At 45.5% G+C, this 23,740-nt stretch overlaps 1 protein-coding gene across 1 annotated transcript; it reads left to right on the top strand.

Annotated features, from left to right (window-relative positions):
- Nucleotides 1-2,085: 2,085 nt before the first annotated feature.
- LOC310701511 (uncharacterized protein) lies at nt 2,086-13,197 on the top strand. Its single transcript, XM_083492515.1, has 5 exons — nt 2,086-2,150; nt 3,995-4,151; nt 5,913-6,124; nt 8,398-9,753; nt 11,450-13,197. Exons 3-5 carry the CDS (start codon nt 5,992-5,994, stop codon nt 11,620-11,622), a joined length of 1,662 nt encoding a protein of 553 aa, XP_083348641.1. The 5' UTR covers nt 2,086-2,150; nt 3,995-4,151; nt 5,913-5,991; the 3' UTR covers nt 11,623-13,197.
- The last annotated feature ends 10,543 nt before the right edge of the window (nt 13,198-23,740 follow it).

Genomic DNA, 23,740 nt, shown 5'->3' on the forward strand with positions numbered 1-23,740 from the left:
TTAAAACTAGCCCGTTTGGGGTGTCCTAAAAGCACGAGGGAAAGAAGGACGAGCACAGCCACTTTTCATTTGTGATGTAGACTTTTTGCTCTATCCCTCTCACCGCCTGCAGGGAAGCATCGCCCTGGCAACCTTCTGGAGTCTCTCTGTGGCTTGAGGAGCAGATGCAGAGCTGGAGAAAACATGTTTGCAAGATTACAGAGAAGCAGCTGCCCTGTTTTGACATGGGCCAGCATAGGGTGGAAAGGTCAGCTTGGATTTTAAATTTATTCTTTCATATTGCAGTCATCCACACCCAACATACCTTTATTTCTGCAATACAACACAACTTAAGTGCAGTCATACCTTATGTTATGTCCGCTTCATGTTACATTCTTTCAGGTTACGTCCTGCGGCGACATAGAAGTACCGGAGAGGGTTACTTCTGGGTTTCGCCGCTTGTTCATGCACAGACACGATGCTGCGGGTTGCGCTCTTTTCATGTTGCGAATGGGCCTCCGGAACGGATCCTGTTTGCAACCAGAGGTACCACTGTACAGGCAACTCTCCATTTGCACGGGGGTTGCATTCTGGGTCATTGCACAGCAGCGGTCGTGCAAAAGCCCATGTCGCCCCCCCCCCTCTTCTGGGGCCAAAAACGATGTGTGGGTTGCACACGCACGTCAATCTATCGCTCGCGCAATGGTTCCCACCTGTATAAGAAAAAATGCTTCCTAAGGTAAGTTAATACCTGCTTATCTCCCATACAGCCGTAACAAAAAATGCATCTCTAACAGCAGCAGCTTGGAAGGAAAAGGGGTGCGGTAATCAATGACGAAGTATTTAAAGTACATCTTTTAAAAAACAGTGTGCAAGTAATCATCTTTTCTCTCTACACGGATGTCCCTATGATGAGATCTCTACCTGAACAATCTTCCACATTTTCTACGCTAACATCCTTCTGAAGGTTTCTTCCTCTCTTGTAGGATTTCTGTTTATCACTGAAGCTTTTTTCCATCCTTCCTGGGCTTAGTTTGTTCAGGGAATCGTAGAGTTGGAAGGGCCGGGAGAGCAATCTAGTCCAAACCCCTGCAATGGGAGAATCTTAACTCATTCATGTGGCTGTCCAACACGCCAAGGAAGGAGAGTCCACAATCTTCTTAGGTGAGGGAGTCCGTTCCACTGTCAAACAGCTCTTACTTGTCGGAAAGTTCTTCCTGACATTTACTCAGAATCTCCTTCCTTGGAACTTGAATCCATTGAATCTGATCCTACCTTCCAGAGCAGGAGAAAACAAGCTTGCTCCATCTCCCATGGGACAGACTTTTAGATATTTAAGTTGCTCTATCACATCTCCTCCCGGTTTCCTCTTTTCCAGGCTACACATACCCAACTCCTTCAACCGTTCCTGAGACTTGTTTCCAGACCCTTGACCACAATTAACTGCTGGAGTCACGTTGTGTGGGGGAGAGACACCGCATCCTGACACTTTCATCAAGGTTCCTCCTGGGTAAGCTTAGTAGCCCTGGAATAAGAGAAGAGGTCCTCTTGTGGATCAGGAATGGAAGTTGCAGGAAGCAGAAAATAGTATTAAGTGGATAGTTCCTCCAAATGGGGGGCTGTGGTGCCAGATGTTCTTGACCAAAAGCTCGCAAGAACAATCTGGCCACATCGTTTTGCACCCACAAGATTCTGGACCAGACCCAAGGGCAGCCCCCAGAAAGAGTGCATTGCAGCAGTCCAGCTCCACGTTTTCCAGTGCTCCAGTGGTCAGGCTATTCCTGTTCACAAACAGCCCTAGAGGACACGTGGGTCTCTAGTGACAAAGATGTATCCAAGAGTACTCCCTATGTAGCATTTGCTACATAGGCTTAGGATCCAAGGCCATTTCTGTTCTCATCCTGAAGCAAAGTTCTTAACACGAGGTAATATTTCTGGGTTAGCGGCTCCTCCTGGGCTCCTGCCTTGGAGGAGGAGAGAGCGGGGCTCCGCTTGTGCTCGGCTTGCCAAGGGTTAAAAGGCACAGAGCTGGGTTTCTAGAGAGTACGGGAAGTGGAGGCGTGGGGGGGGGGCAAGGTCCTCCCGAGCCAAAGCCCCTCCCTCGCCATTCCCGCCTGCAAGCGGAGGGGCTGCTTCCGTCTCCCTCTCTCTCTTGCAAGAGCTGCCTGGGGGTGAGTCTCGCCTCCCTCTCCCTCCGGGTGCAATGGGGAGAAGGGGCTGCAGGGGAGGATGCCTGGGGGGCTGGTCAGATCGTGCCTGGGGGGCGCCAAGTCGGGGGGGGGTCGCGGGGGCCAGGGCTCTGCCCCGCTCTTCTTGCTTGGCCCCGGGGGGGAGGGGGGAGCCTGCAGAGAGAGCCCTGGAGTCTCGATCAAGAGCTGAGGAGGAGGAGGAGGAGGAAGGGTCTTCTTCCTCTTGGCCAGCATCGCTACTGTGTCTTTTCTCCTGGCAGATCAAGGAGACCAGGAGACAGCAGAAACCGCTACATTTGTAGCAGGGCGATTGGAGCGAGATCTTTTATGATTGGATCGCTTTTCTCAGCTTTTTTCTTTCTTTAATCAGTTTGGTCGTTTATGCGGATGTCAGCCTCCAGGACGTACTTTGTATACCAAACTATATAGCAAACTATATCTAGTCTAGGGAACAAATAACCAGAGATGCATTTTCAATAAAAGCACACATTCTGCTCATGTAAAAACACCAGGCAGGTTTGGAGTACATTGTCAGGAGCAGGGCTAGGCAAACTGAGGCCCGGGGGTCGGATGCGGCCCAGTCGCCTTCTAAATCCGGCCCGCGGACGGTCCAGGAATCAGCGTGGTTTTTCCATGAGTAGAATACAGTGGTACTTCGGGTGAAGTACTAAATTCGTTCCGGAGGTCCGTTCTTAACCTGAAACTGTTCTTAACCTGAGGTACCACATTAGCTAATAATAATAATGGGGCCTCCCACTGCTGCCATGCCGCCGGAGTACAATTTCTGTTCTAATCCTGAAGCAAAGTTCTTAACCTGAGGGACTATTTCTGGGTTAGCGGAGTCTGTAACCTGAAGCGTATGTAACCTGAGGTACCACTGTATGTCCTTTTATTTAAAATGCATCTCTGGGTTGTGGGGCATAGAAATTCGTTCATTTTTCTCTCTCTTCAAAATATAGTCCGGCTCATCACATGGTCTGAGGGACGGTGGACCGGCCCATGGCTGGAAAAGGTTGCTGACCCCTGGTCTATAGCTCTCCTTCTGGAGCCAGAGAGGATAGTCACTTTCAAGGGCACCATTTAAGATGTAGAGGTTTAGCCTGAATGCTGTTTGAGCCAAGCAGATGCCTGCAAAGTTTGATTTCTGATCTTTGGAACAACGGGTGAGGAGGAATCCACTGGCTTCACGGTTGGGAGACCATTTGTGCTGTGCATAAAGGGCATGATCATTAGGGCCCAATCTGGCATTGAGATCCCCTCCTAAAACTACAGATGCCTTTGGTTAAGCAAAATAAGGTCAGTGGTATAAATTTCCCTTTCAACCCACAAGTTTCTGATCTGATATTTCTGCCTCATCGGGGTCACATCAGCGTGAATTACCAAGAGGGCCTGGTGGCTGAATTGGATTAAAACTGCCCTGGCTTATGACTTGAATGAGGGGAGAGGGCTTGAAATGGCACGTAGGGTAGTGGAGACTAAGACCCCCAGCCCCCCTTTCGCTCTTCCACGCTTTACCCCTAGATCTGCCCCAGTTGAGAATGAATGAAATCCATTGAGTAACAGCTCATCCGCTGTCCATGTTTTCAGGATCATTATGATGCAATGGTGGGAATGAAAGTCTTTAAAACAAGGATTTCTGCTGGATGCAGACCACCCGGCCTCATTCCAGGATAAAAGCTAGGTGACTTGATTGACATGCAGTTGCATTATGGGTAATTTTTGCAGGAGCAAGAGCTTCGCATTGGTTTGAGATGGTTGTAACTGTGTCTCCTTCTGTGACGAGGGAGAAGGTGCTGTGCCACCATGTTCCTGCTCCTCTGTTCTAGCGAGGAGACTGGGAGAATCAGTGCAGCGTGGTCAGCAATATGTGAATTCCAGGCAAGCAGGGCTGCCATCTCTTCAGCAGGGGAGACTTCCTTTCACTTGTCCGAGGAGAGGAGAGGGGAACTGTTTCTCCTGCGAATCCGGTTCCCTCAGGGCCAGGTGGGACTTCTGAGATGGGGAAGCACATGGGGCCCTGTTTCCAGGTTGGGCTTCTTCAAGTGCTTGTCAGAGGTTTCTTTTGCTTGCAGGGCAGATGCTTTGGGGAATCAGCTACTTGGGGTTGTAAAGATTCCTTGTATACTACTGGTATACAAGGAATATTCAGAAGAGTCACTCTCTGCATCACTTCCACTATTATTAGGAAAGTACTAGGGTGATCCTGCTGGGAGTACAAGATTCCCGATGGCTTCACTCACAAGGTTCATAGGAACGTGCAAGCCCACTCACCACAACAAAGTGTTGATCCAGCGAGTGAGAAGTACATTTTTGCTAATTTAACCGGGGACAAATACCATCAAAACACCAGAAAATTTAAAACTAATAATAATAATAATAATAATAATAATAATAATAATAATAATTTATTATTTATACCCCCCCATCTGGCTGGGTTTCCCCATCCACTCTGGGCGGCTTCCAACAGAATATTAAAATACAATAATCTATTAAACATTAAAAGCTTCCCTAAACAGGGCTGCCTTCAGATGTCTTCAAAAAGTCTGGTAGTTGTTTCTCTCTTTGACATCTGGTGGGAGAGCAATCCACAGGGCAGGAGCCACTACCGAGAAGGCCCTATGCCTGGTTCCCTGTAACTTGGCTTCTCACAGGGAGGAAACCGCCGGAAGGACACTGGACCTCAGTGTCTGGGCAGAACGATGGGGGTGGAGACGCTCCTTCAGGTATACTGGGCCGAGGCCGTTTAGGGCTTTAAAAGTCAGCATCGACACTTTGAATTGTGCTTGGAAACGTACTGCGAGCCAGTGTAGGTCTTTCAAGACCGGTGTTATGTGGCCTCGGTGGCCTAACTTCCAAATCTAACTTCCAAAGCCAGTCCGTCATTAATTTATTATGTCCCACATCCTTCGCCCATTTTATCATAACGCATTTGACCTGGTCCTCTTTGGTGTCCCATTCCAAAAGCAGATCGTTCATTTTTGACAGCTGTTTTATACTACCTTCTACTATTACTCTCTGAAATCTTGACATTAGATAACTAAATCCTTTCTTTTCATGATTTTTAAAAGTTTCATTTAGTTGTAAATAGTGTAACCAGTCTATTACATTTTGTCTTACTTCTTCAAAGTCCTTTAATTTTAATTGGTTGTCAGTTTCAGTTAACAGCTCTTTATGACTATGAAAACTTTTATGAACTTTTGCCTTATGATACCATAGATAAGCATGCCTGGTGTTGCAGTCTTCAGGCTTGGGGACAAGATGGTGCCTGGTTTTTGCCCCAAGTTCTTTCCATAAGCCCCACTGAGTTCAATGGGATCTATTCTCAGGTCTCTACTGTGCAGACCATGCCGGTCTTACGAAGAGGGGAGAGGAGTAAACAGAGGAAATTGGAACCACTGGAAATGTTTATAAATGGGGTTTCTGTTGGGAAGGGGCTGCCCCATTTGTGCTTTTCCAGGGGCAGGAGAATCCAGTGAGAGCCAGTGTGGCGCAGTGGTTAAAAGCGGTAGACTCGTAATCTGGTGAACCGGGTTCGCATCTCCGCTCCTCCACATGCAGCTGCTAGGTGACCTTGGGCTAGTCACACATCTCTGAAGTATCTCAGCCCCACTCACCTCACAGAGTGTTTGTTGTGGGGGAGGAAGGGAAAGGAGAATGTTAGCCGCTTTGAGACTCCTTTATGTAGTGATAAAGCAGGATATCAAATCCAAACGCTTCATCTTCTTCTCTTCTTCTTCCCTGCAGGGCCTTTGAGGCTCCCTTTGCTTCTTCCTATCTCCCAGGACCTTGCAGCTTGTTTTGGCTCCTTGACTCTTCAGGAAGGATGAAAGAGATGGATCCTGCAAAGCTAGCGGGGATGGAAGGGGGAAGATGGACGGTTGACCTGGTCAGGTTGTCTCCTGCATCCCTCCTCACAACCTCTGAGCGTTCCTCTCTAGGGCTCTCAGAGAGATCTGGTGAGTTCCAGGGGAGGGGAGATGGGGACATGGAGGGATGGAGCCAGAGAGGTATTGGGGCTTGCTCACCCTGGGGGTGGGGGGAGGCAGACAGGCAGGCGGAGATTGAGAAGGTGAGCACCTTTCTGGGCTCCACCACCTGCCTGCCTGCGCCTTTGTCATCTGCAGGGAATTTGAGCTAGGAATACATCACAGCTCCCCGGCCACCACAATGTATTCGCAGCTCAAAATGTCTAATACCAGTGCCGTGACCTGAATGCCCTACCAGTGTCAAGAAACTTACTGCTCCATCACACAGCAGTAGAAGCAACGAACTCTGCATGAGGAAGTCAAGGAGGAGAATCGTGGGATCCTGGACACTCTTGGTAAAGCTCCCCATTGGATCATAAGATCAGTTTTAAATTCCATACATACATTCCCCCCAGAAGATCCTACAATATAGCTCCCTTTCTCTTCTTCAGACATAGAATATTCTGTCAGCTTTAACTTTTCAATGATAGTTACAATTCTGTCACATGACTCTGGCAATCTTTCTTTTCTTCATGTCTTAGACCAAAAAGTTTCTTATAAAATTGCGATGACATCTTCTAAATTTATAAACTTTCCCTAAATTGTGAAGAATTTCTCTGGCAGTAAGACATCTGCCTCAATACATTGTATCATTTCAAATTTGTATAACACTGTTCTCATTCTCCTATTCCACCGTGTAAAACTTCCTATGTGCATCCTAAAAATTTCTTTCTACTTTTCAATCTGCCTTTAAAAAATGTTTCTGAGAGGATAATTAAGAGTACACTGGCAAAGAGGTCAAAATGTTAATGTCAGTTTCTGAGGTAAAACGTGTCACTTTACAACTCTGCACCTGTCTTTCTGGATTATTCATGGTTTTCTGGATTTTGTGGGCCCCAAACCCATTTTCTGTGGTATTTATATGTGTGGAGGTTGCCCTGGGTTGTTTGACCCTTGAAAAACATAGCTTTTTTTTATTCTAGAAAAAACACCACAAGATTCTCTGTTTAGAGTTTATACAGAACACATTACATTACTTGATATACTAAAACACATTTGCATGTGCTTATATCTAATATATCTATATCTATTATGTATTGATTTTGATTATTTCTACATTTATTCCATTTTTTATTCAAGACAATAAGCTCAGAAATCCAAAATAATTCAACATCAAATAATGCTGCTACATTAGGTATGAAGAGGGAATTACAAGTGCTTCTATCTATATAAGACTTTACAGACTTTTTCTGAGGCACATAGCAGCATAAAACAGGCAGCAGGTGCTCTCACAGAAAACCTCTCTCTCACTCGACAGTTGAGACCAGACCTAACTGAAAAAACGGCCTTCTGGAGTGACAGTCACCCTTTCCATAGCACCTTGGAGGCAACATTCACACACAGAGTTGTTAGGGAAGTTGAGGTAATTTCTGTCCGGTTTGGGTTTCTGTTTTAGCCTCTGCCCGTTTTTTAAAGAGAAGACCAATGTTAGAGTTGGAGTGGATTTCATGATTGTGGCAACAAAAATCCGTCCTAGAAAAGAGGTCGACAAATGCTGGTCGACAAATGTTTTCCCATCAAATGTGTTGGGTAACAGACTCTCCAACGGACAGATCTCACTCCTCTGTGACTGTAAAAGTGGATCTATAGAATCGTTATACCATATAATCTTCTGTTGTCCATTACATTCGGCTCCACGGTCCAAGTTTCTGGCCCCATATTTATCGAGAATTGCTGACAGACCTCAGGAAGCCCAAATAATATACTTATTAAACGACGAAGACTCAAATAGATCCCTTGCAATCGCTAGATACCTGATTAATGTCTTATTTCATAAGAGGAGAAATGGATCACTGTATGACTCTGACAGCTTAGCCAAACTTAAGAACCATCAATAAGTGCCAGAACTAAGACGTATATCCCCGAGGGATTTGAATTACGGTTGACACAGAGGGAGTTTATTGTATATGGTGTTTACTTAATTGAAGTAAAATTGGTTTTATATGGGTGTTTTAACTTGGAATTGTTTTAAATTGTTTGTTTATGGATAAATCTTGATGTATTGTTTTAGCTATGGGCCAATGACCGTAATAAATCAAATCAAATCAAAAATCGACAAATGCTGGTCGACAAAGGCCACGGCCTCTGTAGAAAGATCTCACATCTTCTGTTCTTCCTCTTTGACAAATTTTCATTAGCATTGTTCAATAATTGGGGGCTCCGTTTCTTCCTGAGGATCTAATTAGTTTCTGTCTTTGTTGTAGGTGGTGATGAATTGGAAATGAAGAATGTGGGAGACCATGACAAAATCCACACAGTGGAGAAGCCAAATCAAAATTGGGAGTATGGAGAGAGCTCCAGTCAGAGTTCCCGTTCCCACCAAAGAACTCACAGTGGGAAGAAAGGCTATCAGTGCTCAGAATGTGGGAAGAGCTTCAGTCGGAAGGACAGTCTTACTTTGCATCAAAGAATTCATACTGGAGAGAAACCCTATCAGTGCTTGGAATGTGGAAGGAGGTTTCGTCAGAGTGGGGATCTCACTTATCATCACAGAATTCATACAGGAGAGAAACCCTATCACTGCTTGGAATGTGGGAAGAGTTTCAGTCGGAAGGACAAACTCACTTTGCATCACAGAATTCATACTGGAGAGAAACCCTATCAGTGCCTGGAATGTGGGAGGAGCTTTTGTCAGAGTGGGGATCTCACTTCTCATCACAGAATTCATACAGGAGAGAAACCCTATCACTGCTTGGAATGTGGGAAGAGCTTCAGTCGGAAGGACAAACTCACTTTGCATCACAGAATTCATACTGGAGAGAAACCCTATCAGTGCTTGGAATGTGGAAAGAGTTTTCGTCAGAGTGGGGATCTCACTTCCCACAAAAGAATACATACAGGAGAGAAACCTTACCAGTGCTTGGAATGTGGAAAGAGCTTCAGTCACAGCACCCATCTCACTTCCCACCAAAGAATTCATACAGGAGAGAAACCCTATCAGTGCTTTGAATGTGGAAAGAGCTTCAGTCACAGCACCCATCTCACTTCCCACCAAAGAATTCATACAGGAGAGAAACCCTATCAGTGCTTTGAATGTGGAAAGAGCTTCAGTCAGAAGGACAGTCTCACTTCCCACCAAAGAATTCATACAGGGGAGAAACCCTTTCAGTGCTTTGAATGTGGAAAGAGCTTCAGTCACAGTTACAGTCTCACTTCCCACCAAAGAATTCATACAGGAGAGAAACCCTATCAGTGCTTTGAATGTGGAAAGAGCTTCAGTAGGAGAACCCATCTCACATCCCATCAAAGAATTCATACTGAAGAGAAACCCTTTCAGTGCTTTGAATGTGGAGAGAGCTTCAGTCACAGTTACAGTCTCACTTCTCATCACAGAATTCATACAGGAGAGAAAGCGTATCACTGCTTGGAATGTGGGAAGAGCTTCAGTCGGAAGGACAGTCTCACTTCGCATCAAAGAATTCATACAGGGGAGAAACCCTATCAGTGCTTGGAATGTGGGAAGAGCTTCAGTCGGAAGGACAGTCTCACTTCGCATCAAAGAATTCATACAGGGGAGAAACCCTATCAGTGCTTTGAATGTGGAAAGAGCTTCAGTAAGAGTACCCATCTCACTTCCCATCACACAATTCATACGGGAGAAACCCTATCAGTGCTCGGAATGTGAGAAGAACTTCAGTCGGAAGGACAAACTCACTTTGCATCAAAGAATTCATACAGGGGAGAAACCCTATCAATAATAATAATAATAATAATAATAATAATAATAATAAAAATAAATTTTATTTATATCCCGCCCTTCCCAGCCGAAGCCGGGCTCAGGGCGGCTAACAACAATCAAATAATCAAACAGTAAAATAGTCATACAATCTAAAAAATATTTCATTATAAAAATTAATTAAATCAAATTGGTGGCAACCAATTAAGCAAAATTCTGTGCAGGTTGCCAGAGGAGGGAGTCAGGCTGTGCCCAGACCAAAGGCCTGGTGGAACAACTCTGTCTTGCAGGCCCTGCGGAAAGATGTCAGGTCCCGCAGGGCCCTAGTCTCTTGTGACAGAGCATTCCACCAGATTGGAGCCGCAGCCGAGAAGGCCCTGGCTCTAGTTGAGGCCAGCCTAACCTCTCTGAGGCCTGGGACCTTGAGGATGTTATTATTTGCAGACCGTAGGTTTCTCTGGGGCATACCAGGAGAGGCAGTCCCGTAGGTACGAGGGTCCTAGGCCGTATAGGGCTTTAAAGGTTAAAACCAGCACCTTAAACCTGATCCTGTACTCCACCGGGAGCCAGTGCAGCTGGTATAGTACCGGATGAATGTGATCTCGCAGCAAAGACCCCATAAGGAGTCTCGCTGTGGCATTCTGCACCCGCTGGAGTTTCTGGGTCAGTCTCAAGGGCAGCCCCACGTAGAGCGAGTTACAATAATCCAGTCTGGAGGTGACCGTCGCATGGATCACAGTGGCTGGGTCAGGGGGAGAGAGATAAGGGGCCAACTGCTTAGCTTGGTGGAGATGAAAAAATGCCGCCTTTGTTATAGCTGTAATCTGCGCCTCCATAGAGAGGGAGGTATCGAAGATTACACCCAAACTCTTAACGGACGGTGCTGGCACTAATTGCACCCCCGCAAGAGATAAGAGTTGCCCCCTCAATCCAATATCGTCCCGCCCCAGCCAGAGGACCTCTGTCTTCGAAGGATTTAACTTCAACCGGCTCCCACGTAACCATCCAGCCACAGCTTCCAGACATCTGGTCAGTGTGTCTGGGGCCGAGTCAGGATGGCCATCCATCAACAGATAGAGTTGGGTGTCATCAGCATACTGATGGCAACCCAGCCCAAAACTCCGGACAAGCTGGGCGAGGGGGCGCATAAAGATGTTATAAAGCATCGGGGAGAGAATTGCACCCTGAGGCACTCCACACACCAAGGAGTGGCGCGATGACAATTCCCCCCCCCCAAGCGCCACCCTCTGTCCCCGACCAGAGAGAAACGAGCGCAGCCATTGAAGGACTGTGCCCTGGATCCCCACGTCGGCAAAGCGGTGGTCTAGGAGTTCGTGATCGACCATGTCAAAGGCTGCTAACAGATCTAGAAGAATCAGCAGCCCCGACCCGCCTCGATCCAGCTGCCTACGGAGATCATCTGTTAGGGCGACCAGAGCCGTCTCGGTCCCATGACCAGCGCGGAAGCCGGACTGGAATGGATCCAAAGCAGATGTTTCATCCAGAAACCTACCAAGCTGTTCAGCAACCGCTCTTGGAACTGATATCAGTGCTTGGAATGTGGGTAGAGCTTCAGTCAGAGACCCATCTCACTTCCCATCAAAGAATCCATACAGGGGAGAAACCCTATCACTGCTTGGAGTGTGGGAAGAGCTTCAGAAAGAGGGCAGGTCTCATCCACCATCAAAGAATTCATACAGTGGCACCTCAGGTTAAAAACGTAATTCGTTCTGGAGGTCCATTCTTAACCTGAAACTGTTCTTAAGCTGAAGCACCACTTTAGCTAATGGGGCTTCCTGCTGCTGCCTCACGATTTCTGTTCTCACTCTGAAGCAAAGTTCTTAACCCGAGGTACTATTTCTGGGTTAGTGGAGTCTGTAACCTGAAGTGTGTGTAACTTGAGGTACCACTGTACAGGGCATGAAGTGTATAAGAAATGTTCTCTTCCAAGAGGCGTCTAGCTTCCCATGAAGAAATTCATGTGATTGAGCTGGTGGTTGCTGAAGAACTCCAGGCATGCCTGGAGGATGGGGACCATTTGGATCCCTTCCAATCGGGAATCAGGCCTCATATTGGGACTGAAACTGTCTTGGTTGTGCTGGTCCATGATCTCCGGCGCACTAAGGACAAAGGTGAAAGCTGTTTCCTGCTTCTGCCGGAGCTCTCAGTGGCCTTTGATACAATTGACCACGACATCATTCTGGACCGTCTAGAGGAGCTGGGAGCTGAGGGTTATACAGTGGTTCCCCTCCTTCCTCCTGGGCCGTGTTCAGAAAGTGGTGGTGGGGGATTAGTGTACAGACCCCTGGGCTCTCACTTGTGGGGTGCCTCATGGGGTTTGGGCTGGGTGTTCATCAGTATGCGGATGATACCCAGCTCTAACCCTTTTAAATCGGAACCAGTGAAAGCGGTGAAGGTCCTGTGTGAGTGTCTGGAGGCGGTTGGAGGATGGATGGCAGGTGACTGATTGAGGTTGAATCATGACAAGACAGAAGTGCTGTTCTTGGGTGACGGGGCGGGCTGGTGTTGAGGACTCACTTAGACCACTGCAACACATTCTATGTGGGGCTACCTTTGAAGGTGACCTGGAAAGTACAACTAATCCAGAATGAGGTTGCTAGACTGGTGACTGGGAGTAGCTGCCGAGACCACATAACACCAGTCCTGAAAGACCTACATTGGCTCCCAGTACGTTTCTGGCCACAATTCAAAGTGTTGGGGTTCACCTTTAAAGCCCTTAACAGCCTTGGCCCAGTATACCAGAAGGAGTGTCTCCACCCCCATCCTTCTGTCTGCACACTGAGGTCCAACTCCCATGGTCTTATGCTGTCTCCCTCACTGCAGGAAGTGAAGATACAGGGCCTTCTCGGTAGTGGCATCCGCCCTGTGGAATGCCCTCCTACCAGATGTCAAAGAAATAAACAACTGTCTGACTTTGAGAAGACATCTCAAGGGAGCCCTGTTTAGAGAAGCTTTTAATATCTGATGAATTATTGTATTTTAATATTTTGCTGGAAGTCACCCAGAGTGGTTGGAGAAACCCAGCCAGACGGACGGGGTATAAATAAATTATTCTTATTGTTTTAACAACTTTCCCATGCAATATGGGAATCCACATCCATCTGAAGTTCAGGAGCAGTTGGACAATCCGCAGATTCTGGGCATCTACATTTGGGGCCATCTGGTAGAAAAAGGGGAACTGGGTTTTTTCATGAAGAGTCGGACCAGTGTATCCATAACTTGCCCAGGAAGCAAAGGAAGAGGTGAGTGCTTTGCTGTGGTTCCAGGACAAATCTCAGACAGTTGACCAACTACAGTCCCACACACACGCACACAAAGAACAAGACAAAATGGTGAGACCAGGGCCCTGCAGGATCTGATTTCTTTCCACAGGGCCTGTAAGACAGAGTTGTTCTGCCTGGCCTTTGGCTTGGAGTCAATTTGATTCCCTCCCTCTCTTTCTTTTTTCCTTTCTCCTCCTGTGATGAGGCTGCATTTTAAAGTTTTAATGTTGTATTTTATTTATTTATTTATTTTTTAATAGATATTTATTGAAGATTTTCCATTTTAGTAAATTAAAAAGCCAAAAAGAAAAAAGAAAAAGAAAAATTAAAAACATATACAATTTACAATCCTTATTTTTCAGTAACATATTTCCCTGACTTCCCCACACCTCCCCTTCTTATAGTCCAATTCAAATTGTTAGTTCAACAAGTTCTTATCCCCAATTTTTTAACCTTTTTATGTTTAATTCATTATAAAAAACTGATTTTACCTTATAAACATCAAATTTTATACATTAGTACTCATTCTTAAATCCCTTTTCTAAAGTCGACCCAAATTCCCTTGCATGAATTCCCCATTTTTCATACAATTAACAAAACAGAATAAAAATAAAAAGACGAATTATAATTATACACCCTTTGGATCCCCAAACCCCACCCCATCCCCTTTCCCGGTTTCAATCCCCAACAAGTGTCCATCAGTCTTAATCTACTATCAGCCTGGGGATCTCACGTCCGAGGCTCTTAATTGTCTCTCAGTTCCTCTCTGCCGGTTTTTTTGATAGTCCTTAATGTTAAACACCAGATCTCGGAGATGCTCTAGCCCGATGAGGACAATGTTTCTTCCAGCCAGACCTCCATGTTTAAAAGTGGAGTCCAAATCTTGTTTCTTACTCCTTTCAAATCCAAATGTCCCCAAAGCTCCCACTTTCACCTTAATCAAATTTGTAATCCTTGGGTCTTCAGATCTCCACATTGAGAGATCTCTCCATTCTTCAATCACCAATTCAGACCAGATTTTCATCATCCAGTTCTTATTTTCCTTTATAACCATCATGTCAGGCCTCTGGCTCTCCTTTGCCATCTGCAACATTATATCTCCTCCTTCCTTTTCCTCAAAAACAACATGTGTCTCTTTCTCCACACTCTCAAAGTTCTCAACTTTCTCCTCTTGTCCAGCTGCTTGGGCTTCCTGGATCAAATCCTTATCAAATTCAATGAACTTATTTACTGTTAAGTCCAGAGTTGCAACGTTGGTAGCCAAAACATCAATTTGGCCTTGTAACTTTCCCAAAAGAAAGAAAACTCTGTCCAAGTTAGCTTGAGTTTTGCCTCCTTCATCCATTCTTGTAATGTCCCAAAACCCCCTCTAGAGGGATTTTGGTTACTTAGTATTCATTCCAGTTCAAATCCAACAATCAAGTTAATTTGTGTCAGTTCTTCCTTGTTTTCAACAAAGTATAGCCCAATTGTAACAAATATAACCAGCAGAGACAATAGAAAACAAAGCTCGCTTTTTCCGTCTTGACAGCTAATTTGACAGCTGTCAAACTCTTCAATATCTCTCCAACAGGCTCTCTCACGGATCACTCCCGGGTCACGGGGGGTGGCACCTCAGCTCCGAAAATTAGCTCTTATCCTCCAGTAAAATTGCTTAAACTGCCAAATCGTGCAATTAATATCTTTTAGCCAATAAAAGGGAAAAAATCCTCTCAACTTTAGTTAGCTAGTCCTTGCTTTAGATTATTTACAAGACGGGGAGATGGACTTCCTGTTTGCATCTTAACCGATCGTGCCTAATTCAAAAAAATTTTTTCTTTAGAAATCCTATTTCCGTAGTACTCACAGGTTGCTGCTTTAAAGTCCAATTGTTCACAAGAAGAAGTCAGTGCTCTCCGGCCATGGCATGCGGCTTCACTCCGCAGGAGAAGCAGTAGACTCTCAGCACCGTGCCATTCACCCCGTCCCCCATTCCAAAGCCTTTAAAAAGGCTCCTTCATGGGTCGGGGGGTGCAAATGGTGCCCGCTGAGTCGCCAGGTTCACAGGCTACCTCGCCTGTGATTTTTAAGGGTCCCCGCGTCGCCGCAGCGGCAAGACCCGAATCCTGCGGAGCCGATTCCCTCCGGAGCTTGGAGGGAGTCCGCCATTAGCCGTTGGCGCTAACCCGGAAGTCCCTTAATGTTGTATTTTAATCTTGTTTTTAAGTTGTATTCATTCAACTGATTTTTATTATTGTTTCTTAGCTGCCCTGAGCCCGGCCTTGGCTGGGGAGGGCAGGGTATAAATAAAATTAATTGTTGTTGTTATTATTATTATTGTTGATGATGATGTTAAAGAGCACCACATAATCAAGTAAATCAGGATGAATGCTGAATCAGCAGGGTCTCTGGAGAAGCCTTGAATCAGGTGGAGAGCATTTTTTTTTAATTGACTGATTCATTGACTGAATCAGAAGCAGAATGTCATCTCACGTTTCTCTCAAAAATGGGGTCCATTCTAGTGGACTCAAAGGAGAACTTTGGACAAATCCTTTGAGTTTTCATGAGAAGTAAAGGGAAGGGGAAGTGGGAAGAGTGATGTTGTGTCAGGCGTGAAGAGTTCTCCTCTCCCTTTGGTAACATCACAGATAAGAATTAACAAGCAGTTGATCTATTTATAGTCCTTTTATTACAGCATCATGTTGCAAGCAGAAATACACAGCTATCTGCAAGGAGGGCAGTTGGCTGCTCTAAATCCTCCTTCCGACTTCCGTAGCATTTTAGGTGCCAATGGGAAGTTCCTCCCTCCCTCTGACTTCTTTGCTCTCTGATATGTTCAGACTTCCGAGTCTGTGGTGAGGGGGGTTCCCCACACTCTCAAGTGACATCTCAAGTAGCTGCCCCCTCCTTTTGGGTTCCCTTGTCATTGTCTCGTACCTGGGCAACTCCTCCCTCAGCTGTTCAGCTTCTGTCTCTCTCTCTGCTTCTGAACGCGCTGTGGACTGTCAGACTTTCATTCGCCTGAGCTTCTCTTTTGGTTGAGTCTGTGATTAACAACCTGAGCCTTTGATGAGGTTCCAAGCACGTTCCCCCATTGTGCAAAATATCCAGCATGCTGGGAAGGAGCCGAGATAGTATGAGCTACATTGCTAAGAGCGTTTTATTTCTAACTATGCAGACAGAAAAGAAATATACATGCTCTCTCTGTGAAAGCCAAGAGCAACTGAACAACAAAGGAACAGGAAAGCAACAAACATTACATCCGTCTCCTGTCTTCCATGAGACTTCCAACAGTATGGAATCTCTGGAATGCATTCCCCAGTCCTCATCCTTAGACTATTCCCTGACATGTTGTGATCATTTGGGTCGCCCTTTTTTAATTTTGATGCCGTCAATCACGGTATCCTCCTGAACTGACTTAGTGAGATGGGTGTCAGAGGCACCATATTACAGTGGTTCTGTTCATATCTTCAATGTCATGTCCAGAAAGTGGCGCTCGGTGACTGCTCCTCACCCCCACCCCAGCATTTGTGCTATGGAGTTCTGCAAGGTACTATTCTCTCCCAAGCGCTATTTAAGATCTATACGCTATATAAAATTATATGAAGTCATGGGGTGCGGTCCAGAGGAGTTTTGGAGGCAGGGGCCACCAGTATGCCGATAACACACAGGGGCATGGGTGGCAGTGTGACCTACTGAGCTTCTTGGGCTTGCTGGTTGGAAGGTTGGCGGTTTGAATCCATGTGACAGTGGCAAGCTCCCATTGGTCAATCCCAGCTCCTGCCAACCTAGCAGTTTGATGTTGTTGTTTTTTTAAAAAAAATTGATTAAAATAAATATACAACATACAACAAAAAGCAATACAAGATTCACATGCCAAAATTATGTGGAATCTCCTGACTTCCCCCCATCTCTTCCGTGGGTACTAGTGTTTATATTTACATCTGCATATCTAAACTGTCCAAATTTTGTCTTTCCCAATTCTCCATACTTTCCATTAATTTACAAGTGTGGTTAAAATCCTGCTAATGTTTTTAACCTGCTTACAATTGTCTTGCTTTCTGAGCTTCCCAGTTAATTTTGCCATTTCAGCATAGTCCATCAACTTGGTTTGCCATTCTTCTCTGGTCAGGGTTGTTTCCTCCTTCCATCTCTGGGCTAGTAGCATCCGTGCGGCTGTTGTCGCATACATAAACAATCTTTTCTGGTCCTTTGGTATCTCGGTACCTGTAATTCCTAATAAGAAGGATTCTGGGTTTTTAAACAAATGTTCTTTTAAACATTTTTTCCAATTCTTTATATATCATCTCCCATAATTTTTTAGTTACCACTCCCCATAGATGCATTTGACGAGACTGAACCATCCAGGGGTCTTTACATTAACACACAGCTCTATTTCTCCATAACAGGAGAGTCTGTGAAGGCTTGTGACCAGTGTCTGGATGCAGCAGTGGACTCCATAAGGTCCAATAAACTGTGTTCAAATCCTGGAAAGTCCACTTACCGTATTTTTCGCTCTATAACACGCACCCGACCATAACACGCACGTAGTTTTTAGCTGAGGAAAATCCGTAGGCATGCCACCCGTAGGCATTCCCTCCATAACACGCACAGACATTTCCCCTTACTTTCTAGGAGGAAAAAAGTGAGTGTTATGGTGCAAAAAATACGGTACCTTTAATGGCCAGGCGGCGTTGCGTCCGACCAACTCCACACCCGCAATTTGTTGCCCTGCTGGGGAGGGTTGCAGCCTGCCTGCGGATTGACCAATTGTGCCAGGCTTAAGTGCAGGCATTCCGCAGGGGGTGGGCCCAACCGGCCACTAGGCATTGCTTGGCCCCGCTCCCTGGGGGGATAACCTGGGGCCTGCCCAGGCCTCCTCCCCAGGTTATTGTTGATCTCCCACCCTCCGTCCCCTTTTTAATATGTCTTATTTTCATACTAAGACCTTCCTATGAACATTGTCAGCCGCCATATTTGGGGCCTGGTGTCGGAACTCTGCACTACCGAGCTACTCCTCATCGGACGTTCTTCCTCATCTCCGACGGTGATTAACGACCTAAGCCTTTGATGAGGCTCTAAGAATGTTCCCATTCCGCAGAGTATGCAAACATCAGCAGAAGGATGTGAAATATATGAGCTACATTGCTATGTTTTATTTCTAACTACGCAGGACAGAAAAGAATACACATCTGCTCTCTGTGAAGGCAGAGAACCAACTGGAACAAAGAAACAGGAAATGAATAATAACAACATCCGTCTCCCGTGAGACTTCCAACAGTCTGGAATGTAAACAGAGTCTTGTGACTCCAAAAACTGCACAGTATCATAAACAGAAATCTAACACCTGGCAGGAATTTTTCCATTTGGCAACTTGGCCCTGGCCATTTGATTTTCACCTTCCTCATAGCAATCCTCACATCTTTGTGAGGTTAGGCGTTGGATAAGCTTTAGTTCTGGCTGGAGGGGAGGTTACAGCCTCTGTCCACCCCTCCTTGGTTAAGGGTATTCTGTTAAAGGGATCTGTGAGGAGTTGCTTCTGTCCGGATGCCCAGGCAGAGGCTAGAGCCATAGCACTCCTCCAACAGGGACCCCCCGGTGGTTAACCCTACTTGATGTAGGTCATGGGGGGCAGGTGTGGATTACCCTTAGATGCACCCCCAGCAGATGGACTGGGGTGGAATAAATGGCTATACGCAATGCCGATTCCAAACCATTCACATCTGTAATCAATAGAGTTGTGGCTCATTTGTTTTTTTTTTGTTTTTGTTTTTATAATAATCTTTATTGAATTTTCAAAAGGTTACAAATAACAAAGCAAAAACAAAAAAAGAAAAAAGAAGAGAAAAAAGATTAAGAAAATCAAAAGAACACACACAAAAAAACAAGGAGAATTTCCACCTTTTAACACTCATTTTCAGTAACTTCTTTTCAAGACTTCCCCACGTCTCCCCTTATTGTATTCCAACTCCAGTTGATAGTTCAAGCAAGTTTTTCCCTTAATGTCCTAAACATAGTTTATTAAAATCACTTAACCCTAATTTAATAAAATACTTTTTTTTTGTAGTAGATTTAAACCTTAAATCGTTGTTATACCTTAGCAGTTTTTGAAATATATACCTTAACCCTATATAAAGAAAGGAAATAGAGATGTAAAAATAGAATTAAAATAAAATAAAATAAAATAAATAATACCTTTCCTAAGGTTGCCACTATTTCCCCTCCACGGATTCCCCATTCTTATAATAATACAAAACCTATAGTTTTTACACTGGAAAAATGAAAAATCAAACCCCCTTTGGACTTCTAGACCCCACCCTTCTCTCCCCGGTTTCAGTCCCTAACCAAAATCCAATTAGTCCATCTTTTTAGCCTGGTGATCTTACGTCCGAGGCTCGCAAGTCTCTCTCAGTCCCTTTCAGCCGGTTTCTTCGAAAGTCTCTCATATTAAACACCCAGGATCGAAGAAGTATTTTCCCAATGCTGACCATGGTTCTTCCAGCGAGGCCTACTTGTTTAAAGGTGATGCTCCAACTCTGTTTCTTAAGTCTATATGTCCCAAATAGTCCAACTTTCACCTTGGTCGAATTAAAATTCTTCTTGGCAGGTCTCCGGCTCTCTTTTATCTTCTGTGACGTTCCAGCCATCCCTTCTTTCAGCTCCTCCTGTTTGGCAGATGTCTTTTCCTCCTCAATCTTTGGTTCCTTTTCTTGTCCAGCTGCCTGTGTTTTGAACTTCGAGTCCCTTTCCAATTCAGTAGGTATATTTTCCATTAACTTCGGGTTTGAAGGGCTCGTAGACAAAACATGGCCTTTCTCATTCATCTCACGCAGCTTTCCCACGAGAAAGATCAGCTCTTTCAAGCCAGCTTGTATTTCCTGTATTTCCTGTTTTAGTTCCATTCTTGTAATGTCCAAGGATCCCCTCTAGAGGGATTCTGGTTACTTAGTGTTCTTTTCCCTTCCGAGCCAAAAGTCAGATTTGTTTGTATCAGTCTTTCTTTGCTTTCAATATTTTGTAACAATATAACCGGTTAGAATTTCAGCTTTCGGCTTTTCAACTTTGACAGCTAATTTGACAGCTGTCAAAAGTTCTTGTAAATCCTCAGCAGGCTCTTTACACGGGTTACTCCCGGGCTTGAAAAAGGTGGTACTTAATCCAAACAAAGTAAACTCTAGTCCTCCAGCACATTAACTTAGTCCTTTAAATCCGTGGAATTTATATCTTTATCCAATCACGACAATTCTTCCCGCAACCTTAGTTGACAGGTCCTTGCTTTAGACTGTTTACAATGGGGGGGGAGACGGACTTCCTTTTTTTTCACCTCCCCCGCTCGTGCCAAATCCAAAACCGAAATATTTGTAATCCAATTTCCAAATTACTCACGGGTTGCTGTTCTTGATTTTAAGTCCGAATTTCATAGGAAGAAGTCAGCGCTGTCCAGCAAATGGCATGCGGCTTTGCTCGGCAGGGGAAGCGGAGGACTCACAGCACCACGCCGCTCCCCGGCACCCGTTCCGTAGCCTTTAAAAAGGCTCCTTCACGAGTCGGGAGGGCGCTTACGTTGCCTGCCGAGTCACCATGTCCATGGGCTCCGTGCCTGTGGTTTTTAAGGGTCCCCGTGTCGCCGGCACGGCAAGACCCAGCCCCCTGCCAAGCCGATTCCCTCCGGAGCTCGGAGGGAATCCGCCATTAGCCGGTCGCGCCAACCCGGAAGTCCGAGTTCTGGCTCATTTGGACCAAATGTTATGCTGTTGTCTTGTCTGGTTTTTCATCACTTAGAGAGTGACAGGAACACAGGAGCTTGACACACAATTTGTAGGCTCTTTGGATGATTCCCACTTCTAAAGGAGCAAGGGCATAGTTTAGGGGATTCTCTTGGATACACCTTTGTCACTAGACACCCACGTGTCCTCTATGGATGTTTGTGAACAGGAATAGCCTGACCACTGGAGCATTGGAAAACGTGGAGCTGGACTACTGCAATGCACTCTTTCTGGGGCTGCCCTTGGGTCTGGTGCAGAATCTCTAGTTGGTGCAACATGATGTGGCCAGATTGTCCTTGCGAGATTTTGGTCAAGAACATCTGGCACCCCCCCCCATTTGAAAGACTATCCACTTAAACCTATTTTCTGCTTCCTGCAACTTCCATTCCTGATCCACCAGAGGACCTCTTCTCTTATTCCACGACTACTAAGCTTACCCAGGAGGCACCTTGTTGGAAGCTTTTTTGGAAGTCCAAGTGTTGGTTTGTCTGTTTCTTTATTAAATTTGTACACTGCCCTTCACTCAATGATCTCAGGGTGGTTCACAGCATAAAAATACAGGATAAGACCAAAAAGTATATAATAAAAACAAAAACAAAACAAAAAACCTACAAAAAAATCTGCTAAATCGCCTCTGTCTTTACGTGAAATTTGAGTTCCCTTTTTCACCTCCCAAATTCATCATAATAGCCCTATCCTGTGTTAGCATCAGTGCGGGGGGGATTCTGCCAGGGCTCATGTAGAATAGTTCAGGTAACGTCTAACTCTTAATCTTGGTATTTTCCACCAATCTTTGACATTTGCATCTCACAGTTTGGAGGCAAATCTTGGAGTTTTTGCAAACATGTTTTTCTTCAACCCTGCAGTTGCAGGTGGAGCTCCATAAAGTCTTTAGGAACTTGCAGAGGTGGTACTACTTCTCCATATAATTATCAAAATGATAGTGTGCATGGTTTTTTTGCTTCCAAAGATCACATTTGAGTCCACTAAACGTGATGTTATGGATCTGAGGCAGAAAGGTCTGGCAGATATATGCCTCCTGAGCCACCCAAAACTTGGGGGGCGGGCGCTGAGATTTAGGACAGATAAGTGCACCAGAATGAGGTTGGCTTGACTTCTCTCCACTTCAGATGTGACCCGTCTGCAGGGCTCCGTTAGTAAGAAGAAAGTTACTGCATCTTGCAAGGACCACAACAAAAGACTTCTAATTCTTTGTAAGGGAGGTGGTTGTTCCTGGGAGGAAAAAGATGGTCCTCGTTCTACTGCTTCTACTGCCTTATGGGGACTGTGGGAAACTGAAGACAAAATGCCTCTTGTCTTTGGAAAGGGATGAGATAGATTCACCTAATTATTTCAGGCCAGGAGACCACCTCATCAGTGGGGTCATCTCTGCCACAAACACTATGTTTCATCCTCATATCTTTAGCCAATGTCCTTCCGCCAGCTTTTATTGGTAAGACCTTTTGTGGGGATGGAGTTCCTGGTGTTCCACTTGATACCATTTCCATGAGATCCAACTCATCTCCAGTTACTTTCTGGGGCCTTTCTCATTGTCTGGTACCTGCCTTTAAGAACATAAGAAGATCCCAATGGCAGATAAATTGGGGGGTGATGAGGCTCTCAGCGGCAACCAGTCACAATGGCTATGTTCTCCATTCACTGTCACAGGCACTATGCCTCTGGGTACCAGTAACTGAGAATCTCAAGTAGGGGAAGAGTTCTTGTGCTTCTCAGTTTTGCATGTGCATCTGGTTGGCTGCCTTGAGAATTCTGGAACAGATGAGCCTCTGGGCTGATTCTGCAGAATTTTTCTGAAAAATGATGGTAGGAGAAGGGTGTCTTTCTGCCTTAGGTTTAATATACATGGGGGGGGGGAATCTACTTTCTCAAAGCAGAATTATGATAGGGCTTTCTGGATCTTTTAATCACTGTCTTATATCCCTAATAATAATAATAATAATAACAACAACAATAATAATTTTATGCCCCACCCATCTGGCTGGGTTTCCCCAGCCACTCTGGGCAGCTTCCAACAAAATATTAAACTACAGTGGTCTGTTAAACATTAAAAGCTTCCCTAAACAGTGCTGCCTTCAGGTGTCTTCTAAAAGTCTGGTGGTTGTTCTTCTCTTTGGCATCTGGTGGGAGGGTGTTCCACAGGGCGGGTGCCACTACCGAGAAGGCCCTCTACCTGGTTCCCTGTAACTTGGCTTCTTGGCGTGAGGGAACTGCCAGAAGGCCCATGGCGCTGGACCTCAGTGTCCGGGCAGAACGATGGGGGTGGAGACACTCCTTCAGGTATACTGGACCGAGTCCATTTAGGACTTAAACGTCAGCACCAACACTTTGAATACATTGTGTCCCACATCCTTCACCCATTTTATCATAACACAATTTACCTGGTCCTCTTTAGTGTCCCATTCCAAAATCTTGGAAACGTACTGAGAGCCAATGTAGATCTTTCAAGACTGGTGTTATGTGGTCTCGGCGGCCGCTCCCAGTCACCAGTCTAGCTGCCGCATTCTGGATTAGTTGTAGTTTCCGGGTGACCTTCAAAGGTAGCCTCACATAGAGCGCATTGCAGTAATCCAAGCGAGATATAACTAGAGCATGCACCACTCTGGCGAGACAGTCTGCGGGCAGGTAGGGTCTCCACCTGCGTACCAGATGGAGCTGGTAAGCAGCTGCCCTGGACACAGAATTGACCTGTGCCTCCATGGACATCTGTGAGTCCAAGATGACACCCAGGCTACGCACCTGGTCCTGGGACACAGTTACCCCATTCAGGACCAGGGAGTCCTCCACACCTGCCTGCCTCCTGTCCCCCCAAAACAGTACTTCT

The sequence above is a fragment of the Podarcis liolepis genome (assembly GCF_965112155.1).
Source record: "Podarcis liolepis genome assembly, chromosome: 2".
NCBI classification, from domain to species: domain Eukaryota; kingdom Metazoa; phylum Chordata; class Lepidosauria; order Squamata; family Lacertidae; genus Podarcis; species Podarcis liolepis.